The sequence below is a fragment of the Sparus aurata genome, chromosome 3 (assembly GCF_900880675.1).
Source record: "Sparus aurata chromosome 3, fSpaAur1.1, whole genome shotgun sequence".
In the NCBI taxonomy this organism is placed as follows: Eukaryota; Metazoa; Chordata; class Actinopteri; order Spariformes; family Sparidae; genus Sparus; species Sparus aurata.
In genome coordinates this window covers 5,932,843-5,957,072 of record NC_044189.1, presented here as the reverse complement: position 1 = coordinate 5,957,072, position 24,230 = coordinate 5,932,843, and the positions used below count along the sequence as shown (strand labels likewise).

Genomic DNA, 24,230 nt, shown 5'->3' with positions numbered 1-24,230 from the left:
AGGGATGTCTCAGTGCTATTATCGTTAATATTGCTTTAGATTTGAACTGAAAATCATCGATCATCAATAAGTCATTAGTCCATGTAACCTTTCTTATTAGAGCTTTGAATTGAATCAACCTGATATTTACATCATACACGAAGTCAGTCGAGGAGGCTTTATGTGGTGTTAATATATATATCGGATTAAGTCGAGAAGTCCCTGCACGAGCAAAAGCAGCGGCCGATAAAGGAGCCGTACAAAATCAATACTTCGATGGCATACAAGAAGGGTATGCAGGTCATTCTACACACTCGGGATTCTTATATTTAACCTCTGCGGTAAATAAAGAATCAATCCAAACTACATGTTCCTGAAGATGAGGGGAGCTAGTTCAGCTAGTCATTTTTTTGCAGATCAATATATCGTATTTACAATAGCTGCTACTTGTTTTTTACCCTTTTCAAATACAACGTGAACCTTTTTCTTGTATCAAAAGGACCCCACGTGTTGGATTTTGTGCTTTTTCTTGTCCGGACACCAAACTTTTGTGTCCACCCTGACTGCTTTTGGTGACCCCCATCGAGGACGCGGGTCCAACTTTTATCACCGGCTTTCCAATTTGACATCAACTCGGTTACAGCACGAGGTAGCCACGCTGCTAACAGCTGTCGATGGAGGCGATAACAGTGACGTCTGCGTGGGATTGTTGTTGTATGTTGCGATGAGGACACGGCTGTGATTCCCTAAAGGTGTGAAAACGCTGCACGTGGAGGGGACGCGTGCTCTGACGGAGTCTCCTCAGCAGTTCGAGTCGTCTCGCTCTCATTACGTGAAAAAAGTCTTTGGTGTAAATCTGTTTCCTGCGACCTGAATTAGCCCGCAGGCTTCTTCTCACGGCGAGAAACGGGAACCAATTAGTCAAACGCAGTTGTTATGGCTGCGAGAGCTTAAACTAATTGACTGTTCGTGCTTCTTTTTAAGCACGTTTGAACTCGAGGCCATGCCACCGCTTCCACTCCCTCCTCTGTATCTCAGTGGTCAATTACTCGTGTCTTTTTTTGTCCTTTTTTTTATCCTCCCAGGGAATGTGTTTATTGTTGTAAAGGCTGTAATTAAATGACACGCCGCTGATTTACCGAGGCCTTCTTGTTTTAAAAGAAGAGCGCTGAAAAACAAAAAAGGTAAACAAAAAAAGCAGGACTGTGGATTTATTACCTACGGGTGTCATTTAAAAGCATCCTGAACACATCACTACGACATCCCGTGACGACTGAGAGCATTTATTTTCTTTTTTTACCTCGCACATACTCTAGAGTAAACAAATCGACAAAATGAACTATTGGTTATCAGGACTGGAATGCCTTTCGTTGTCACAGAGGAGCTTTAAACCGAAATATTCAGCCCAGTCGGCAGAATGAACTGTTGGCGTTTTAGGTTTCTGCGAACCACGGATACATTAAATCTGTTCGTGACAAACAGATCACGTCACGACTTTCATGTCAGCAGGTGGAGGGACGGCGTGACAGCTGGGCGACACAGCTGCCATGTTGGAATTCACTCATCGAGGCGGGGTTTCATTATTTGTCAGCATGAAACAACCAGATATTTTTAAGGAGCCGACGGCAGTTTATTGTTTCTACCTTTTTCTTTATTCTCATGTGATCTGCATCATCTTGTCTTGTGATTATTAAAGAAGCATAAAGTGTAAACAAACGTCATCCGACCCGTGGTTTGCAGAAACGTACCCTGCCAACGTTTACACTGGCGATTAGGTTGGAATATCTGTAAACATTTGACCTTCCTCAGCGTTACGGGATTGTTTGTTAAGTTTGGATTCACGGAGCACGAGCAGCAGCACATGTATGAGCTCAATTTCTGGGTTGTTGATAATAATTGAACCATTATTTCTGGATTTTTATACTGAGAATGTCCTCCTCTTTCTCATTTCCTTGTTTTTTTTCTCTGAGAGGAATCACGCCTCCACGCACCGAAGCTCTAATATAATCAGCCCCCGTCTACATACACCCACGCACACACACAGTCTCAGTCTCATTTTGTCGTAGGCCGCGTCGTTATCGCAGATTGATCCGACTGCGCCTTTCCAGTCGCTTCATTCTGGCAAACAACCGGGCCACAATAATCACGAGCTCCGTCCGTTGGATGGTGGCTGAGACGAAAATAGGAGGCTTTAAATCATGCGAGTCATTTTATCTGCTCCCCGAATAGTTCCCCGTTCCATCGCCGTCGTCTCTTTTATCACTCTGCGGTGTCCGTGAGTCTGTCCTTCCACGAACAGACCAAGAATCCAATTATGTTCTCAGGAGCTGCGCCGAAAGTCCAACAAGTGTTGCGGACTATTCTTTTCGAATTTGATGTTCCTCTGACAGGGCTTGTGATCAAATAACCACACGTGAGGCTAGTGTCTGCAGGGAGCTGTCGATCTGGGGGGTGTTTCATCATTAGCCTGTGTGAGATGAGGTGGGAGGGTTTGTTTTTTTGGGGGGGATTTGACACCAAAAGATGTGAGAGGAAGGAGACGAGAGGTGGTTTTTCGATCTACAGAGTTTGTTTCAGTGTGCAAGTTTTCCAGAAAGGATCCGTCGTGGGGGGGTTTTTTTCTCACGGATGGCGGCGAATGGAGTGCTGAGACAAGCTCTTCTGTGCGAGGGGCGGAGACGCTCTCTGACATACTTGAACTGGTGATAATAGAGTCCGCGCGTGGGTGGGAAGGGATACAATCATCGCAGCGTTCGCGTGACGCCGCGAGAGCAGACAAAAGTGCTGTCAGAGGCAACACGTCGGGATTCGCCATCGACGCCGGAGAAGTTCTTTGCTCGCTGTTGTTCGCAGCCTCGTTCTCAGGAAATAACGTCTGATTCCTCCGAGCGCGCTGACTCCGCCTGTCAAACTGTCAAAACCTCCTGTACAATCTTTTTCGACGGGACCTGCAGAACATTTGATCCCATTTGGGTGTTTTCCCCAAAAAGTGCTGAGAGTGTTTTACCCTTTTCATCGCAGCTTCTCTGGCCCAATGAAGCCGGCATGCAGTCGGTCTACTCTAACGTCAGCATATTTCCTGTAGATCTGCACTACGATATCTACTTTTAATGTTTAATTTAAATGCATGCTTTTTTCCATATGCACAGAATTGCTCTGTTCTTCTTTTGATAGAGCTCGGTGGTGGCGGGGGGGGGGGGCGGGACTCTTCTGCATCTCATTTAGTGCAGCGAATTTTGTATTGCGCGTTTTTTTAGGCAACTGTCTTTTTATTTTATTTTTCTCTGAGGTTGAACTGACATCCAGATCCAAGCATAAATATTGTGTCTGTGATGTTGTGTCAGACGCAGTGATGGAGGACTTTGGGTGGTGTTTGGATATTATCGGGGGGGAAACACGGAGCCGGGTAGTTGTGGATGTCGTTACTGTATGAGGACGATGAGGGAAAAGAAAAAACACCGCGTCGCATCCTATCAGGTGCTCTGAGCCGATTCCTCCTTCTGCACAGCTTCTCCGCCCTCGGGCCCTCCGTCCGCCTGGGCTGGATCCGACCCCGCGGTGCCCCTGGAGGCCGCTCCCGGTGACGCGGCGCCGCACAAACTGCCGTCAGGCGTGGCAGCTGCGAACGAGCGAGGATTGGAGGCGGGGCTGGCGCTCATGGCGGAGTCGGGGGTCCGGGTGGCGCTGAGGTCGACGTGGGGGGCCAAGGTGGCCTCCCCGATGTCGGAGTGAACCTCTTCGGTCACGGCCGTCGGGGAGACGGCGTTCAGGAGGGGCTTGTGGGAGGCGTAGGTCATCGCGGCATCGGTGTCGCTGTCCAGCGGGAGGCCAGAGTGGGTGAACTCCACCCCGGAGTCGCTCATCTCCAGGAAATTGTCCGAGGAGAGGGTGTGGTAGCGGCCCGGTTTGGACACCTCGAGGCCCTTCAGAGAAATCAAGAAGAGGAAGAAGAGGGAAAATTGAGGGGTGAGAGGAGAAGAGTACAAAAGAGAATTGGAGGATGAAGAGAGAGGGATGGGAAGAGTACAACATGTTTTCCCCAAACAGAAAAGAAGAGATGGAGGAGGGAGGCAGAGGAGAGCGGTATAAATTGAGGTCAATGTGAATAATTCATCTCCATGTTTCAGGGAACATATTTATAGATTTACCCTCAACTAACATACTACAGTCACCACCACTTCATTGTGTTGCTGCTGTATATATTCAATAACCTGCAGGAATTTACTTAAGTAGGTTGAAAGAAAAGAAAATCCGTCCCGAAGAAACAGACTTTAAATCGTGAGTTATGGATGAGGGGCTACACCGGCCTGATCTATTAAACATGGAGACCGCGTTTCATTATTTACAGAGAATGTATGTTACAGAAGAATTTAGCTTTCTGCTAAAGTCTAGAAGCTTTTGCAGTGATTTTCCCTGAGACAGTCTGAGACATGTTTGTTCTGCTGGACGTCCCACATGTGTTGAAGTAACCCAGCAATCACCTGGTGTTTTACAGGTCAACAGACGTCTAGATTAGAACCGGGCTAATTTTGAAAACAAACATTTAAAACCTGCTAAAATCTAAAACTTACAATCAAAGTGCCTTCATGCTGTCTGACATTGTCCACATTTCACTGGACATTCAGGCAAAACTGGAAGTGAGGCCGAGCAGCGCTGTTGATCTAGTTCTAAAAATATATAGATTCATGGGCACCACACGGAGCAGACAACCAATAACTGACATCATCAAATGACATCATCTCATCTTAAAAGTAGGATAAAATGTAATTGTTTGAACTTTGGGCTCACTGAAACAATTTGTAGCAATTTACACGTATCAATCACTTTTTTATTGGCCATATTGGACCTTCCTCGTCTCTGTCAGTTGCCCAAACAAGCCTGTGGATGATTTTTCGGTGTTGTTTAAAGCGGCTGGACGGTGGATTTCTCTTTTGAAGGAATTTTCCGTGACAGTCCAAAGAAAGTGACTTTATGCTCGTCTCAGAACCTCTCTACACTCTGCTAACGGTAGCTATCGTTAATTTAGAAATCAAGTCTGCCAACATATATGCGGGACATATATATGACAAAAAATAAGGAAAAGAATAATAATTCCTGCAGAAGTTCTCATCAAACAAGAACAAGAACTCCTGCACAGCTTTACTCTCTCATCTTCCTATAAACCTGAATCTAATCTGTTCCAGCGCGCTGCGTAAGCTTGATTGCCTTTTAATTACACTTGGCTTTGAGTTGACTTTATGCAGCAGGTAGCTTCAGCCAAGAAATCTTAAACTCGAGGATAGTTAATGATCTCTGTTTTTTTTTTATCAGTATAACTTCCCTGACAGTACAAAGGTGTTCTGTAATCAGCTCTTAGACGTCGCTCAGATGCTGCAGCTCGTTCTAATAATCAAGATCACGACTTTCACTCTCAGGTTTTATTGCTATGATGATAATAATTGACCCGTTAGCCTGATTTCAACTCCAAGACCAACCAACCTTGTGCAGCCATGAGGTTTTGCTGCTTTTCAGAAACTGTCTGCAGAAGCAAAGTGGCGTTTTGCTGATTAGTTTTTAATCACATGCTCGTTACGTTGCATTGATAATATTACATTAAGTAAGAGATAATGTCTGTCTTCATTATCAGGGATCAATAGCTGACATGGAGGCCACGCGGACGGTTTCCTCCACGGAGTCCATTAATTTCTGATGATGACCTGACCTCACAGGGCATTTTCAAGACAATTAATTTATATTTTTGTGTGATTATAATCAAAATATAAACATGAGGGTTTGACTAAAAGCTGAAATAATCATTACGATCCCACATGTCTCGTGGAATGCAACAGTTGTACTCCAGTAAACAGGACGAACCTTTGAAAAACTTGGCATCAAGAGACGTTTCTACTCAGCAAAGCTCACAGAAACCTGCGGCACAGCTATTAGCCAATGAGCTAACATGATGCAAACAGGATTAGAAGTCAATAACTATGTGTGTTGTTGACAAACTGTACATATAAAATGTTTAACATGAAGACTAATTTCTGCAAAAAAGTGAGTTCTGTCGGCTGCAGTCTGATTTTAAGGAGGTAGCTGACAAACTGCGGCCAATCAGTATTCAGCGTTCAGCCTTTTTTGCCTCTGCGTGTTCCACCACTGACCTTGATCGTGACCTCCGAGCCGTCCGGGGTCTTATCACACACGGACTGCGTGATAGATTCCTCAGTGAACCTGGTGTAAGCCTCATGGACCACCTGCAGACCCACAAACACACACACAGACACACAGACACACACATGAGATACGCCACACTGTGGCCACAACAGTTTGATCTCCCATCAGCTAATTAGTCAATAAAATGACATCAACACTGACAGAGAGGACATAAAACAAACACACTCACACACACACGAGGCACATTTAACTGCACAGGAAGCACTTAAATACACATGTAAGATATAGAAGAGGAAGCTTGTGTGACATGACCGCGAGACAAGCTGCTTTATTTTGTCTTCACGGAGGGGATGGATGGAGGCTGAGAGGCAGCAGAGCCGAACGGGCTGTCGTCTTTCAAAATATGTTGGTTCCACTGAACTGCAAGAAAAACTGCAGCACAGAGGGAAAGAAGACAGACGGAGGCATGAAGGACGCTGTTTGGGGGATTAGAGAGGAAGAGGAGGAGAAGAACGGCCGAGATGGACGTGTTGAAGAAGAGGGAAAAACAAGTCAGAGGGATTAGTGACAGGTTGGGGAGAAGAAGACAGAGAGAGAAGGATGGAGGACGTTTTACATTTAAGAGAAACTGGGTTTTAGTCGGCTTTGCCAACAGAAGTGAACACACTGACCTAATTTTTCTGCTCACACACATTTTCCCTTTTTTTTCCCACCGCTGCATGTAAACGGGAATATAAGTCGCTTTTCATTTGATGTGTAAACAGCTTCGTAAGAACATGGTCTTATTCAGAATAAGTGCAAAAAGCAGAATATTTTGGCTCCATGCTAACACTTTAGCATACCATGTTCAGTGATGCAACCCAAGCACCTGAGTAAATATTAGCATTGTGCATTTCGCACACTTTAAATGTTATTTTATTGTTATTTCTCTCTGCGGACAGTCAGTTTAAGCTTTGGCACCTGGTCAGGGTTTTGGAAAAGATCATTAACCAACACCTGTCACCACAAACAGCTCAAAAATGTCCCGACGTCTCATTCAGAATATAAACAACGACAGCTGCAAAATGTCCTGGTTTTGTTGGATAAAACTGGAAGCACACGGTGGCCTCTTGGCTTATAAGACTGTTAATATTATGTGTAGGAATGGTACAAATTTAACGTATCTGTGGTTTTGCAGAAACGTACAAAGCCATCATTTATGTCAGGTGACAGGGATGAGTGACGGCCATGCATTAGCCAATCACGGTTCACATTTGGTGACAGGCGGGCAGTTTTTTTGTTCTGTTTTTCCTGAATTTAAACCTTTATACATCGGCTGAAGTGACTTTATGATACTTCATTTTCTAATTCTATCTATTGCCGCAAAAAGCACCGATCAAAAGCTCAATGCCTCCCTGATACTGTTGACTGTTATTGATTATATTTGGACTAAATATTTCATGAAATCAACTTGTGTGTTTGCAGGAAGAGAACGTGGCAGGAGAAGACGGAGGGAAGAGTGAGGAGCAGAAATTAAGAGAGAGGAAGACAAAAGTGAGATACGAGGGAGCAACACGGATGAAAACGAGGCGGGGAGAACGATGGAGAGGTCGATGGAGAGTAAGATCGATGGGAAACAGACGGGGAGACAGAGAGAGAGAGAGAAACAAGAGGGAGAAAGAGTCAGCTGGTCTGATTGATTTGAGTTTCATGTCGGTCTCTTGGGTTACGCCCGGAGGGGTCGCCGACATCCTCTCGTACATGACGTCTGTGTTCTCGGATCCATGAGGAAATCCATAACGTGTCAGAGCGGCCGACGTGAAGGGCAGCTGCTGTCCTCTCAACCCCCAACCGGCAAAACACAAACACACACCACAAGTTCCAACACACACACACACACATACGTGGAAATTAAGGCACACACTGGGAATTTACACACACACACACTGATCGTTACGTAGCCATATACACAAACACACACCCAAACAATACCTGTACACACAGACACACACAACGAGTGAGAGACGCACAGAGGACCTGCTGGTTTAACATTCGGTGTTTACTCGTCATTTCAACGTGAGGCTCGTCGTCATGGCAGCTGTAACGTTAGCTACCTAAGTTAGCTTAGTTAGCGAGCCTCTTGTCTACAAGTAGATGCACGCTTCCTTGCATGCGATGATATGAAAAGTGAAATAGCTCCGGTGCAAAACGGCTCACAACAAAGTTTGTGGAGTAACCAGGAAACAGACTTCTCAGATTATTTTGGGGGGGCTTGGAGCTGCACGAGCTGAGAACCATCGAGTTCCATAATTTTCGATTGAAGGCGTAAACTCACACCAAAACAATCTGGATAAATAAATATAAATACAGGTAAGAGGAAAGATATGTATTTTTCAGATTTTGTAGTGAACTGTCCCTTTAAAGAGTTGCACGTGCAGCCTGTAAAAGTAACTAATAGGATCCAAATATGTGACCACACCTTATTAAAACATAACCAATATAAAATAAGCAAATGATAACTTGAAGAAAAGTGGTAATAAACTCAAATGTAGCCTGAGTTTATTCACATGGCGGCCATTTTCATCCAATGTCTCGCTCACAGCGGGAAACTATAAACGTTGGTCGTCTGGCAAATTGTTTGTCATTTTGGAGATTCCCAATCGATCAACAGCTGGAAAAGATGATTGATCGTGACAATCCGTTGGCACATTCAGCCGTGTTTCAAGGTACAACAACACATTTGATTAAACTCGTTAGCTTATGTTAGCATTCAACAACTTCCTGGCTAACATGAGTGTTTGATTACTTCCTGTCTCTGAGATGTGCTCCTTTCCTAATCGTATCGTATCAAACAGATAACGTTAGCCGTTGTCTGATTTGGAAGCTAATCAGTTATCAAACCTCTTGTTTTAGCTTTAAATACGGTCCGATGTCCCTCCGGATTAAACTATCCAATGTCTTTACTGCTGCGAATCAATCAGGAAGCAGTGAAATGATCACAGTTTCTCAAATTGCGCCTCATTCGAGCTCCCCACAATGTGACGGTGTGATGTCAGAGGAAAATGGCCGTAGCGTGAATATTGTCGATGGTGCGTTTGTTGACTATAGTGGGAATAAATGTAAAACCAGCAGGCCACAGTGGGGAATGTCTCAATGTCATGTCACGTGTTTTATCTAATTGTTTACATCACTTAAACACTATACGAGATGAACAACGAACGCACAGAAACCAGACAAACACAGACGGACACGAGAAACACCGACAGCACACCCACTGACTGTCTGGGCGAGTAGTTGATTACACAGTGACAATTCTCTGCAAAACAGTCAAGAATAACGTTAATTAGAAGCTCTTACAGGTTAATCACTACTGCCCTTAACACAAACACCGGCACAGATACCCACACATACACATCGGATAGTTACCTTGTGAATCAAACCCACACGATTAAACAACAACAGGTCAGAAATATGTGCATGTGTGTGCGCTCAGCTAGCTGGATCACCACATACTGCGGGTTAAACACAGCAGTGAAAGCCGCGCGTCCGCAGTTATCATAACGCCGCTGTTTATGAGTAACTGCAGGGCGACATCTGAGCCGTCCATCAGCGAGAGGAAGAGACAGAGGGAGAGGAGCGAGGGAGGGGAGAGGGAGAGAGAGGAAGCAGAGGAAGGAGCGGCGCAAATGTTTAGTCGCAGAGAAAGAAAGTCACACATGATGTCAGCGTGACTTTCTCTGGTGTCGCTGCTCAGCTGCAGTTGCACACAGCGACACAGAGGAGATATGAAGCGCCTCGTCGGGTCACTCAGTCTCTATACTTCAGTTTAAAATCTTTATTTTCTTAAAGCAGGTGAAAAGAACCGGCCGCCTTTGACTTGTTTTCACAAACTGGATTAGAGCCCGGCAGAGATTTTTCACTTGTCTTAAGAAACAATGATTTTAAGAGTAAATATAAGTTTAAATTGCTTGTTAATTATTTTATTTTGCATGTTGCACCGCGACCTGGTTCAAAAGTGCATCTAAAATCCTGGAAGACTGATCCGGACTGAGCTGCTCAAACAAGGAGAGTTTCAACCATTGGGCGCTGACTTCTACTCATGTGCTCTTAATCACTGATATTGATCTGTACATCTTAAAGCAACGTTATGTCACTATTTTACCTTCACAGCTTCAAAATCATTTTAAAAACAGGGTGAATGGTGTCTCTGTCTCAGCCATTCAACTCTCTATGACTTGTTTCTGCCCTCTGATAGAAAAATATGTACATTTGGAATCTACACTTAAAGGGATCTTCGTGGAAAACTCAGTCAGTCACTTGAATATTGAAAAGTCTTTCAGGATCGCAGAGACAGATCGTCCCAGGTTGCGGTGTCGGATCCACTTCAGGTAATTCATCGACTCTTATTAGACATATTAGATCTCGATCAACTTCTGCTTCTCCGTTAAGACTGACAGCAGTTTCTCCTCCGTGTCCGGGAAGTGTTTAGTCTGCTGGTGCTCAGTTTTATTTCATGGATTTTTTTTTATCTCAAAAGCACCACAATTCCAAAAAAAACTACCGAACACACGTTTCTGAAACTGCCACCGATAACGGTGTCGCGTAGCAGCAAGTTGATCGAGGAACTTATTCACATTTTTCTAGACACCAATAATGAAGAAGGAGGCGCAGAGAAAAGAGGCCAGAACACAATTCTCTCACCAAGAAGAGGCTCCGTTTGAGGCTCCTTAAGAGGGAGAAAATGCAACGCACAGGCAACAGCGTTAGCTGGGCCACCAATCAGAGACATCCAGCTGTTAGCATGAAGGCCTCATTTGAATTCACTCAACACAAACATTTATCATTTCAGATAGCCCACATACATACATTACCGTCGGTGGCTGAGTGAGGCAGACGGAAGTTAAATCAGAAAAGAAAATTAGCTTAAATCGAAGCGTTATTGTTGTAATTTAGCAACATTTATCTAACAAATTCAGCTTGTGTTTGCAAAAGGTGATTTTCCTGAATGCAGTGAAGCAAACTGCAAAGTGACGACTCTGAAAATAAGAGCTGCTGCTGCTAACAGCATCACAAGTACCCTGTAAACACCTGAGAGTTGTCCGTTATACATTAAGAGTCCAAATATATGAAGTTTAGACGGTGTAGTAAACACACAGAAACATGTACACTGTGGCAGAGAAGAGAGAGAACTAGTGAACAACAAACACAATTTGAAACCCTGTTATCTCAGTTTCAGCGCAATTTTTATTTAACTTTCATTCAATTCATCTGTAAATCTGTGTTACACCTGTTCTGTCTTTAAATTGGACTAATACCCCTCAGCGGAGCAATCGGCCTGACGTCAAGTAGTTTCTATGGCGACTCATCTGTTTGTAATGGGTTTTTAATTAGTCCATAAATTCAGTGGGTTAACAAATCCCCAGCTGGGAATGCTGAGTGGAGGGTTGTGGTGAAAAAATGATTATCTGTCAACTCCTCTAAATCATCCAATCAGTCAGTTAATCAATATTGAACAGGTGCTTAGGAAAGCACGGACTGTAAATGGCCAGTTGCAACCAAACGCATTTTTTTGGTTGTATTTGTTTCTGATTAAAGGGTTTTATTTAATGATGTGTCTGTGAGTTTTCTCCGGCCATGTTGATGTCCTGTCTGGTTTGGCTGTAACCATGTGTACCAGGTCCAGCACCGCGGGTCAGGAAGTGGACCAGCTGACCATCCTGACTCCCACAGCGGGAACCGAACCCTCCTCCCTCAGCCAACACACACACACACACACACACACACACACAAACACACAGCTAACTCCTGTGATCCTACAATATCCCTCCATCGCAGAGAAATGAAGGAGGATGGCGCTGCACACCTGTCTGAACGCCTCCCCATCTCCCTTCCCGGCCTGCTGAGCGAGGAGCATCAGCTTCTTGCTCTTCTCGTTCCTCTTGTGTATCGTGTAGACACAGGACAGCAGGCACACCACCAGCATGAAGGCGATCAGGCCGAGCATCGACAGGACGGCTACGGTCAGGGGAGGCAGCTTAGTGGCTGAGACGGAGACGAGAAGAAGGGAAACAACCGCAGAGAGAAACAATTAGTCATCTGTGACTGCAGGAGTCAGCTGCTCTGATGTCTCGTTACCCGACGCTCTTATTTTGTTTTTCTACCATAACTCTAGCAGTTGGCATCAACAACTCTTTGAAGTCCTAATTTTACATTTGCTTTGTTTGAGAACAGAAACATTACTCAGAGATGTACGTACCTGGATGTTTTAGACCTCCACAGACCTTTTCTACGCAAGTAACAGTCATCTATTATAAAAGTATCCTCGTCTAAATGTCTTTAAAATTGTTTCTTCTTCTCTGAAGCTTTATTTAGCAAGATCTGCAGAACTCATTTTATTGTTTTTTGCAGGACAAAGTAACTTCAGGAACTAATCAAATCTGGTTGTAAAAGAAGTAAAAACTTGTGGAGATATCTATTTAAACTTACAGATGTTTTGTTCAGGGTCAGAAATAATCAATTTGTATTAATTTAATTACTGTTAACATTCTGCAACAACTATTTAAATGAAAACATGTTATAAGTCATTCTTTTGGTTTCTTGGATGTTCAGTACAAATTTCAACCTGATCAGTTATTAAAAATAATCATAAAAATAATCAAATTTAGCTCAAAGGACCAAACTTTAAAAAATCTGTAGTTAAATAAGTATTCGTGTGATGTTTTACATGATTTTTTCAAGAAATTCCATGACATGAACTGGGGAATGTTCTGAATTCTGGCTCAGTTGGCACATTATGACCCAAATGTGTCTTTTTCTCTTACGTTGCACCTCTATGTGGACGTGAGCCACAGGAAACCCGGCCAGGTCCGTCACTTTGAAGACGCCCGTGTCGGACACGTGGACCTTCTTAAAGATGAGCTGGGATCCCTCCACGGTCAGCCTGCCCTCCAGCTGCGGGTCCAGTGGTGTCACCAGAACCCCCTGGCTCAGCACGCTCCGGTCCTGATTGTCTGATTTGGACCTGTAGACGATGTTAAAGTTGGAGTGGTGCAGGTAGAGTTTTATCTTCAGGTTGTCTCCGTTGGTGGGACGCAAGAAGGTCTGATGCCCTGCGGAGGATCAGAGGTGGACGTGTCAGCAGCTGAAAGACCGGCACGGTTTTTATACAGAGGCCCGTTTTAACGAGAGGATGCAGCCTGATGACTTTGGTTCCCTTGACCTTTCCTCTAGCGCCAGCAGCTGGTTGACTTTATTGATTTTGAGTAAAATGTATCAACTATCGGATGGATTGGCATGAAATTTGGCCCTGATGCTCAGGAAGGATGAGTTAATCAATCAGTGCGTTTACATGCACAGCTTAGTCAGATTACAGCCATAGTTCGACTATGCTGCTCAGTCGGTAAACTGCAATTATCCGAGTATACATGCCGGTGAGAAAATCGAATTACTGGCCGAAAGCATGTCATACCCCGGTATGCTAGGTGGCGCTGTACCCATTTCAACTAGTATTAACGGGGCCACCTCCGGCTGACCTCTTTACGTCACCAGCTGCCTCAGCATTCAAGAAAGATGGCGTACGAAGAGCGAGACGAAGCTACATCTTTGTACACTTCGTATATGGTGTACATGATGATTACACAAACTAGGGACACTCTGGCGCTCTTTCTTGCTGTGATTTCGGAGGAAAGCCGCCGCCGCCGCCGCCCGTCTACTTCCGGCTCACGGCCCGGGGAAAAATCTCGCGCCTGCGCAGAACGCAAAATCCGATCCGATCCGCTGGAAACGTATACATGCAGGAGTTAATGCGACTTTCAATCGAATAATCTACGTGGTGTAATTCGACTATGAGAAATCCGATCCGGTCAGATTTTAGTCAGACTAAGGTGTATACATGCATCTTACAAAATCTCATCATAGTCAGACTAACGCAGTAATTCGGTTTTCTTGAATGTCATGTAAACGCACTGACTGTTAATGATCCTTCGACTTTTCATCACCATCATCACATCAAAACTTCAGTTTGTTTTAAGTATTAAAAGGAGAATTCACCCAAAATTAAAAAATTCTTATCTAGATATCTGGTGGTAAAAGCGCCAAAAATGTTTTCTCTACAGAAATTCTGACCCGGTTACTCAAGATAATCCACAGATCTTTTACCTGCCATCCATATCACTGCGCAGGTATTAAAGTAAAAGGGACATGACATCATCATTCTAACTCTCTGAATGCCTGGTGCTAGTTCTATTGAAGTCTATGGGAGGTGGTTGCAACAGCAGACTGTATCACCATGCAGAAGGAAAAAGTGCATCTTCACTGTGGAAGCTCGCTAACTAAGCTAATCAAGCTGGCTGATGTTACAGTTCACCCGAGGAGGACGCCATTAATGTTTACATCCCGCGCTGTCACGAGCATGAGCAGAGGCACACTTCCTGCACACTGCGTTGAAAAAAGAAAATAGTTCCCACATGAAACTGCTCGCCACAAGCTTGGATATCTGTCCAAACTTGGCAACTCACACCAGAACGATGAGATGAATACATAACACCACAGGCACGGTACGAGCTGTTTGATTTTGGGTTGAACAATCCCTTTTAAATAGGAAACTCTCACACTGCACATGAGACCAGAATGCACGCAACAAACGACACACAGCACATGAGACTGATGGGCAGAGAGGACGCACAGATCCCGGCTCACCTCTGACATTCAGACAGTTCCTCCTCCTCACTTTGCCCTCGCGGTCCAGCACCGTGAAGCTCCCCTCGTCCATCATCCTCACCGCGTGCAGCGTCACCTTCTGCTCCGACACGACGAGGCGTCCCACGTATTCCTCCGCTAACACCGCCGTCTGGTTATACAGCACCACGGGTGGAGGCTCTGTCGCATGCTGAATCTCAGTCTGATTGGGATGAACCAGAATGGGTCTACGCGTGGTCGGAAATCAAACAGAAGAGAAGAGAAGTTACCTAACTAACACGGTGGCTGTCAGTGTACATCTTGCTCTCGGTCGGTCTCACACTCTCGCTGGCTGTACCTGAACTCCAGGGTGATGGGGCCCTCGATGTTTTTGAGGTGGATGTAGTACGTTTCTCCGTAGTTCACCACTTGCTCCACAGCGCAGTCTGATGGATAAGATGAGACAAACTGTGTCATGATGCAAGGAGGCGGTTCACTGGGATGCATACTGCTGAGACAAATCCCCCAAAATGTACAGAAATACAAACTACATGAAGTACAAACCAGGAAGAGGCTCAGGAAACACAGACAGGATTGCAAAAAGAAACACAAGGGTGGAAAACACAGTGATGTCAGGAACAGCAGAACTGACGGAGAGGAAAAAGAAAATTAAAGACACAAGGGAGGGAGGAATAATGGAAGACAGGTGAAACTAATTTACCAGAAAAGATTGGGGAAAAAAAACAAAGACAGGAAGTGGAAATCAACACGAGACACATGCGGATGAATCCTACAAAATAAAACAGGAAACAAGGACCAAAGCCAGGACATACACTCGTCTCGTTGTGCACCTGAAACGCTTTTGAGGTCAGAAGTGGGAAAATGTCAACTAGGTAATTTTGACTTTGGACTTTGACTAGAATGCAGCAGGAACTCTGCGATGTGTCTGTCAGCGCTACGTCACGTTGTATCATTCTGACCAGGCTGCAGGTCTGTCCAATTCCATCCAGAGGCATCTTAGCCTGCGCCTGTCGATAACACCCCATGGAAATCAATTTCTGTCCACTTATAAAACATTTGTGAATTAGTCTGACAATCCATGCTGCAGTTGGACACTGTTAATAAGGATCAAGCTAGGTTGCTGTGATTTCCATGGCAAAGATGAGGGCCGCTGCTGATCTAGGTTATCAAAAGAATAAAATCATTTGTCACCTGAAAAGACACAAAAATCTTGTTGTCTCTCCTCCGCTGCACCGGGTCTGTAGAGCTGCACAACAACAACAACCTGGAGCTGGAGAATACAGACAGACAGCTCACCCTTGACAGCGAGGACGATGTGCTTGGGTGTGTTGGGGCCGCTGATGTTTCTGAAGATGTACAGCCCCTCGTCCTCCTCCTTCGCGTCCTCCAGCACCAGGTGGCCCAGAGAGCTGATGTGGCACCGAGGACTCACCACCTTGCCCGCCTGCAGCAGAACCACTTCGGCGGAGTTGTTCGTCCGGGGTTTGAACACAACCTCGCTGACGTTCCCAGGCGGGACGAGGAAAAAAATGTCCTCCCCGAAGAACGCTGTCCTGCGTTCCACTTTGAAACAATTCAAACGTAAGATGTTAGCACGTATCATAGACAGCCTGCTATTTTGTGTTAACTGTCTCTGAGTCATTTCTCATGCACATAATCTGTTGATTTTCACTCCCAGTCATGCACAGCAATCCAAACTAGAATGCAGTTTTACCTTTCGAAGATGCTGAAACAACTGCGAAAGAAAAGATAGAGAGGGTTTTATTTTAGTTCGCGGCTGATTTGTTCAAAGATCCCTAAACAAGTCAAAGTTCCTCTTTTCTTATCCAAAAAACTGCTTCCACAACGCGTTTGAAATGCAAATGCATCACATAATGACAGCCAGAAATAGACCGGATGTAAACACAATCTAATAAAAGAAGGGAAAGGAAAATTATAGATCACAAATAAACGTACAGCTTCCCTTTGTTGGGCTTTTCATAGAATCTGTGCTACGTTGAAACAAATCCATTCTTGCAGGATGTCTGTTTCAGCCATTCACTCATCCAAACCCGCTCCCAAGTGACTGATTATGTTTGTGCTTACCAGCGCAGAACAGGACGCTAAGCGCTGCCGCCGAGACCGCTTTCATCTTGAAGAGTCTGCGTCTGGAAAAAAAAAGACACCCACACACAAAAGACAACAAACAAGAAAAAGCTTTTTATAGCATTGTTGTGGCTCCGGAGGATCAAACGATGACTTTTTCTAAAAAGAGATATCCGCCTTAATGATATCAGAATAGGATCATTCTATTTGACGTGAGAATATTTTTATTCTAAAGAGGTTAATGAGACAGTTTACCATAAAATCACATATGCCTCAGTTTCTCCTGAGTTGCTGATTTTTAGAGACATTTAAAAGGGCTGCTGTGGCTCAGGAGTACAGCCAGCATCTTGTTATTTGAAGGTTGTTGGTTTGATTCCCCTGGTCTGCATGTCAAAGTGTCCTCGGGCAAGATACTGAACCCCAAACTGCTCCTGATGTGCTGGTCGGCACCTTGCATGGCAGCCACCACCATCATTGTATGAATGTATGTATGAATAACTGCAAGTCGCTTTGGACAAAAGCTTCTTCTAAATGTAAAATATCTTCAGGCGACACTGGAAATCGACCTGTTCAGTCATTTAGGCCTGAGGACGTGTTGGACGGAAGGTATTTATGTCCCTAATTTCTTTTTAGTCACCAACTCGTCAAATACTGACACTTTGCGATGCCGGCCGACCCGACATACAATCTCATTGTGTCATTATTTGGCGAGTTGGGAAGCGAGACTCACAAATTGACTTTCTCACAAATTGCATGTGTAATCATGTGCGTCTCCGGTGTGTCGTTAGTCACCGCCGCCGACATTTTTCTCACACACTCCGGAGAAATGTTCTGTAAATTCCGGCCACCTTAGGTGACTGTGCCACAGCGTGTGCCGTGCATCACACCAAACAAATCAGCGATTTTAGTAAAGTGGTTGTTGCGGCCCTAATCGCACCACAGGTAAAAGGAAAAAACCGTCTCTTTAAGTTTCATAAAGTAAAGATGTTTTGCTAATTCGGGTCTGGCGTTTAATCGAAAAAACACCTCTGCAGCGTAGAAGCAAGCCAACTGCATTCTGCGTCCCTGAGCAGAAAAGAAGTTCCCCTCCCCCCGCCGCTTTGCACCAACCTATTACACTAAATAGCATTTCGGAAATTAGCTCCAAGGGGGGAGAGCTGCCAGCACACACCATCCATAGTGCTGCTGTAAAGTAAAATGTACCATCACGACTCATGTGGTGACGAGACAATTACCAATCCACTTATGACACATGACCACAAACCAGAGAGAGACACGAGGGAGGAAGAGAGGGAGGCAAGTAAGGCAATAAAGAGAGGGGAGCAGATGAGGATACAGAAAGAAAGAGTGAATAAAGAGAGGAAACACCAGAGAGTAGAGACAGGCCGAGAGTGTGTGGTCACCGGGAGGGTGAGCTGGACGGGAGCCAGCTGGCACGAGAGGACTCGCTGACCTTTCAGGACAACTGCACTGGATCAGACGAAGCCGTAGTAGCTCAGAGTCACTCAGGTGGCATAATGAGATGGACAGATAGTGGAGGAGACAGAGAGACGTCTGAACGTGAGACAGAATTACTAACAAGGCCTCTCAAAGCACTTGGATCCGTACCGGGCCTCGTCTAGTTCAACGCAAAACAACAAAACGACTATCTGACACAAGAATGACGCTCCAGTGGTGACGCTCACTGCATTTCCTGCCTTCTCTTGTCACAAATGGATGTAATTGTTCAGGAGTAACGAGAACACAAAGCTGCCGAGGCCAATGTACGATAGACACGGTATGGCTGGTTGGACGGGTCCAGTGGGATCCACCAATCTGACAATTAAGTGACTGAATTTGGAGATGCATGATATTGATTAGACGGAGAGGTATTCAAACTTGTAAAGTAACTAGTAACTAAAGCTGTCAGAAACATTTAGTGGATTAAAAAAAGTGCAATATTTGCCTCCGAGATTTAGTGCAGTAGAAGCATAAAGCTGCATAAATTGGAAATACTCAAGTGACGAACACGTAGCATTTTTTTGTGCAGCAGTACAAGGAAATGTACTTAGTCAAGAACAACTGTGTTTTACTGGGATGGCTGACTTCTAAAGGGGAGAACTCATGTGGACTCACTGAATCTTCTTTATAGAACTGAAACACGAAGAAAGCTCAAAAGCTTCCACTAAAAACAGATAATCTCCAGCTCCATATGTGCTTTGTTGCCAAGAGTTCTGCTCAAGAAGTGAAGTCTAGAAAAAGTTATTTTTTTCTGTTTGTTTCCACTGCAGCGTTACGCAACAGAGCAGATATCTGCATCTTTCGGCTCTGACAGAGAGAACAATACGAAGCCATTGAATTCCTGCCAGCCTCCGCAGATGAGGGATTAGAGAGCTATATAAAGAAAAAAAAAGAGGAGAAGAAAGCCCATCTATTTTCCTTCTGCATGTCAAGAGACGCTAAGTCACTTCCAAATGACACCCTGGCTTCAAAGTGGGCAGAAAATCTCCTCCAGAGGTTCTTAGTCCTGAAGCACAAACACAGTAATCATAAAACCGCTGCCATGTGTGTCACGTTTGAACCAACCTGCGCTCTTGTTCTACAGAGCCATTAGCTTATTGCGACATAAATCACAGGTCTGATTTATCGGTGGAGTCGAGCATACATCTAACGAGAAAATGAGAGGTCGTTGCTGATTGTATAAAGGTCATAACACACGACACCGACAAGAGCAACACATGCGCAAACATTCAAAACCCCGGCACATGAAAAATGGATTAAGTTGAGCGCAGTCAGAGGAGGGGACGTGCATCTGAAGACTGCCACTGAAAGCAGCGTAAATCCCTCGGCACACTGAGCATCCTCCAGAAACAGGAACATTATGATGTTGGCGGTCGTCTTAGGATGTAATAATCAGTCGCTCCAGGGTTTTTCTGGGCGGATGCTGCAGCCTAAAATGCCTGATTTTATGGTTTGAGGTGTTTTATTGCAGAGGGATTGCAGGAAAGCAGCAGATACACATGCATGGAAACAGTGTGGGAAATAAAGACCAGCACACTCTATTCTCTGAAGTGGACGTAGCACTCAGAGCTAACAGAGCCTTATGGTGATAAACAAAAAGAAACAGTCCAGGCAGGAGCTCTGAGAAAATGTCAGCAGCAAAACAAACACCCTGAAAGTGCACAAAAACGATATCTGCCTATCCCTGCGCGAAATTGACATTTGAACGTCTTGGCGGGATGTCGCCTCGATTAGTTCAGCTACAGTGTGTCAGTTATGTCATAATGTCTTCTTGAAAAGATTTAGTTTTTGCCAACGCAGCTTTGGATACGTATGTCACACCATCATGTGAGTACCAGCTTTTTGAAAACTAGCTGAACCTCCTTGCAAAACATCATTCCTGTAATCATTTTGATCTGTTAAAGTATTTCTCAAAACTCATATTGCTTTTGTAGGTGCACTGTGGACCAGATGAAGATGTTCCATATAAAATGTCATAAATACGGAACTATGTGTGCTGCCAACAAGATGCTTCCATGACATCCTCAGGAGATCAGTTCTGGCTTCACACTTTGTCAGTGAATTTGATGTCTTCAGCTCAGCGGACTGAGAGAAGATTAGAGCGGACGTCCTTCAGTTTTAGGGCCTCTGCAGTGAAATCTCGCTGCAATGCTTTTGCAGAATTTGTCTAACTGGGCTGTTTGACTAAACGTTCACAGACAGCCTAAATGTTTAAGGGTAGATCAGGTCTAAACGCAAAAATTGCCAACAACTGTAGGTTTAAGTAAAAGACATGTGACTGTCATAAACAGCAAAGAGAAAGGACGCCTTCTTATATGTGGTATGTCGTGATATGTTGTGTTAGCTTGGGCTGATTCTAGGCCTCTGATGATTTGTCCCATTTGCTGTGATTGGACAACACTGCAGGGCCACGCAGAATACTGTCTGAATTTGCATTAATTATTAGTAACAACTTCCTGGAATGACTGCAACAACCCCCATCAGACAAACCCAGATAAAAGCTGACCAAACTTAGCAGGTGAAACAGTTGAAAATGACTCTTGTACTATTGTGTTTAAAAGTGGAGAGACGTTTTCAAACACGCAAGAAATTTCAGAAGAAATCTGGAGCGAGCACTTCTTATTGAAAAAGGAACACAAGAGACCTTTGTATCGTTGTCGTGATCGGGAAAATTAAGACAGGACTGGTTTGGTAATCTTGTCTCAAGCCTCACTGGAAGCTTTTGGAAAAGGTAACACCACTTAAAAATGTCAAAGTACGAACTGCAGGTAGTGAATCTCACAACTTACACTGGACATACACAACTACATGTGTACTTTCAGGGTAGAAAGCATGACGGACTGATCAGACTTGAATCAGACCAACACAGACTGAACCTGTTAAGAGCAACACAATTTGAAAAGCTGCTGTTTCGTCTCCGGGTGTTCCGGATAAAAGCACAAGCTAACGAGCTAACGAGCTAACGAGCTAAGGAGGCCAAGATGCAGATGTAACCATCGTCCTTTGGCTCAGGACACAATGTACATTTTGAAAGTCTGACTCTAAATGAGGTCACGACTCTCCTGTCCGCCTTTATGACCAATTGGATCAATCAAACTGTTGGAGGCGCAGAACTCAGTGAAGTGCCCGTGTCACATCCAGCAGCCTGCCCGCGGTGAGAGGCGCTGAGGTAACCGTACAGCTCTCAGGCTGCTGATCCCTTCAGCTTTACATCCACACTGACTGACGGCTTTAAGAGCTTCTCTTCCACTTCATCTAATCTCTCCTCTCCCACACAAGCCTGCAGGAGGGCTGCAGCATCATGCCTCCACCCTCATCTCCATACTGTTTTATCTCCCTTATACTTCTGCTGATACACTGGGCTCCAGTTGCAAGAGAATTAAACAGATTTCAGAGTAACCCAGAGCTGATATGATGGTTTCTCCTTCTGATGTAATTATGTCAAGAGCTCTCTCTGACATCGCTGCTAACTGCTAATTTCATTAGCCTGCAATTTAGAGCATTAGTGTCAGGAGGTTCAAGATGCAAATGCAGATCCAGCTGCCAGGGAATGTTCCCACAAATTCCAGCAGGGTTTTTAAATTAAACGTTTTAATTGAATGTTAAACGTGACTTTAAAGAATGTGGCTCTGCTGGCTCAACTGGATTCGGCAGCCTGACGTGAGAGTGAACCCGTCCAGGACACTGAACAAAGACTGAACACAGCCTCCAAGACCAGTGTGACAACAGTGGGTACAGTATGGAGGCGATTTACAGCGGTTCTGACCAATACTACGACAGGAAGGGATGACAAAGGCGTGTAGCAAGAAAGAGGTGGTAGAGAGTCAGACATCAGCAGCGATAAAAATGTGCAGAGCCAGAATATGTTGACATACTCAGTGATTTAAGGATTTATTCTGACCAAACCCAGAGTGGTATTATAAGACAGGACGAGCTCGGGCAAACTGGTTTGAGGTCTAGTCGCTACAACTTATATCTTTAAAAATGTTAAGGCAAAATGTTCTTTCAACGTTAACACCAAACATTTTTGTTTTCTAGGGAACATTTTCCTTTAGAAGAACATTGTGGGAACAAAACAGAAACCTTCCAGTTGCTTGATAATATTCTCAGGACATTTTGGGAACAAAACATTGAATTTAACTGATTTTAACATGAAAAAAGTCAAATACAACTTCAACGTCTAAATATAGCTCAGTGACATCAAAGCCATCTTTAAAGTGGTCCCTGCTTGTCTCCTCCACTTTGCTCCTCTGCACCTCCACCCTCTCCCCCTCCTCACCCTTTACGCATCCCGTACGGCCTGGAGCTGCTGCTGCTGCTGCTGCTGCTGCTGGTGGTGATGATGGTGGTGATGGTGCAGCCAAGGGTGTGTCACGACACCGGCATGAATGGGGGCTGTCCCATTACGGGGATGTCCGGATGGAAGATGGAGGAAATGAAAACGGGGGCAGAATGATGATGAATGAAGACAGGACGGGGCTGAATTCATCAGCACCGTCAGACACTCGGTGCCAGAGTGTGTGTGCATAATTCATGTCAGAGGAATAAAGCACCGTTCTCTCTTTTCTTCTGCTGTTTGCTGCTTTCATAGACATCACTTGGTTTGGTCACCATCTGGAGCCTATGCGGGTTTAGCTGAAGATGAAGCAGCAGGCACCTCAGGCTTCATCTTAAATAACTTGTTTTATTCTGAAGATCACTCAAAACTGTTATTATCTTATATTCAGGATGTGACCAACAAAGAGTCTCCTCTTCTTCTCTTAGTAAATACTTTGCCAGTGCATTGCGTAACCATTTCCACTGGGATGGAGCAGAAAACACCCCTGATCCAGACGGGTATATCCCACACACAGGACATGATAATGCACCACAGCCTGGCTGATATTATCACCAGAATGTGCCTTTAAAACCAGTTGTGGATCAGATTATAAGAATCAACATATGAATATGATATTATATTTAATTTCCAGGACTGAATTTAACAGAAATCACCCCAAATCTGACTGAGTGGTGACACACATGTCTGGATCTCTGTCTGGATTTTGCTCCTTTTTTCTCCAAAATAACACAAAGTTTAATGAAACGCCTGAGCGCAGTGAGGTGTTACATGATGGGGTGAAGATGACAATAAGTGCTGCAATCCCCGCACGACTTCCCCGCCGCGTTGCTGTTGGTTACACGCCCTGAACCCGCCGTGTGGGTCCGCTCGGCACCAGTACACACACACACACAGAACAGAACCGCACAGGACCACTGCAGAATTTAACCCACCGCCTCCCTGCTCCAGCGACACACTGAGCTAAACACCTTATTTGATGTAATATTCAATTTAGAATTGGATGTAATTACCTTCGTCAAGCCTCGAATCCGAAAAAAGCAGCGGGCGGGGAGGGGCTCAGCTGAGATGTTCACAAACCGCCTTTTTCCTTTTTTTTTTTTTTTTCCTTTCTTTATTTCATAAATCTCGTCCACACCATCACCCACAACCCGAAAACAACACACTTCAATGGGGCCGAATCGGGAGAGACTGGAGAGTTTCGGCTGATGTCGGGTTTGTGGACCATTAGAGTTCGGAGTGACTCGGGCAGCTTCGGTAAAGATCGTGCAGTCTGTCTCACAGCCGCTCTGCAGACCGACCTCGGACGACCATACAAAGCCTGGACCGGAGGCAGGTGTTTCCCCATGTCGTCAGTTTATATAATACAGAATAGAATAAGTTATTCATGCAGAAAGTTATTAAACTGACAGCTCAATTTGTGTCAGAAAGAAAAAAATGTTTAATTATTCTCTAATAATAGCAGAAACTCTCATAATTATGATAATAAAAATAATGATAA

The 24,230-nt window shown here is 44.6% G+C and overlaps 1 protein-coding gene across 2 annotated transcripts; it reads right to left on the bottom strand.

Moving 5' to 3' along the window:
- Positions 1-2,481: 2,481 nt before the first annotated feature.
- On the bottom strand, positions 2,482-24,050 carry LOC115578693 (uncharacterized). 2 transcript variants are annotated; one of them, XM_030411783.1, is made up of 10 exons: positions 23,743-24,050; positions 16,894-16,955; positions 16,523-16,543; positions 16,105-16,371; positions 15,146-15,233; positions 14,809-15,035; positions 12,933-13,220; positions 11,975-12,153; positions 6,120-6,212; positions 2,482-3,902 (listed from the first exon to the last, which is right to left on the bottom strand). In XM_030411783.1, exons 2-10 carry the CDS (start codon positions 16,937-16,939, stop codon positions 3,453-3,455), a joined length of 1,659 nt encoding a protein of 552 aa, XP_030267643.1. In that variant the 5' UTR covers positions 16,940-16,955; positions 23,743-24,050; the 3' UTR covers positions 2,482-3,452. The 2 variants fall into 2 exon arrangements, with proteins under 2 accessions (XP_030267643.1, XP_030267642.1); XM_030411782.1 differs by lacking the exon at positions 23,743-24,050 and adding an exon at positions 22,673-23,729.
- Between the last annotated feature and the right edge of the window lie 180 nt (positions 24,051-24,230).

Excerpts from the sequence above, each read along its gene's own strand:
- LOC115578693 (XM_030411782.1), bottom strand. Across the intron at positions 15,036-15,145 it reads CCCATCACCCTGGAGTTCAG|ACCCATTCTGGTTCATCCCA; the intron begins GTACAGCCAGCG and ends GACCACGCGTAG. Across the intron at positions 6,213-11,974 it reads ATGGGGAGGCGTTCAGACAG|GTGGTCCATGAGGCTTACAC; the intron begins GTGTGCAGCGCC and ends GTGGGTCTGCAG.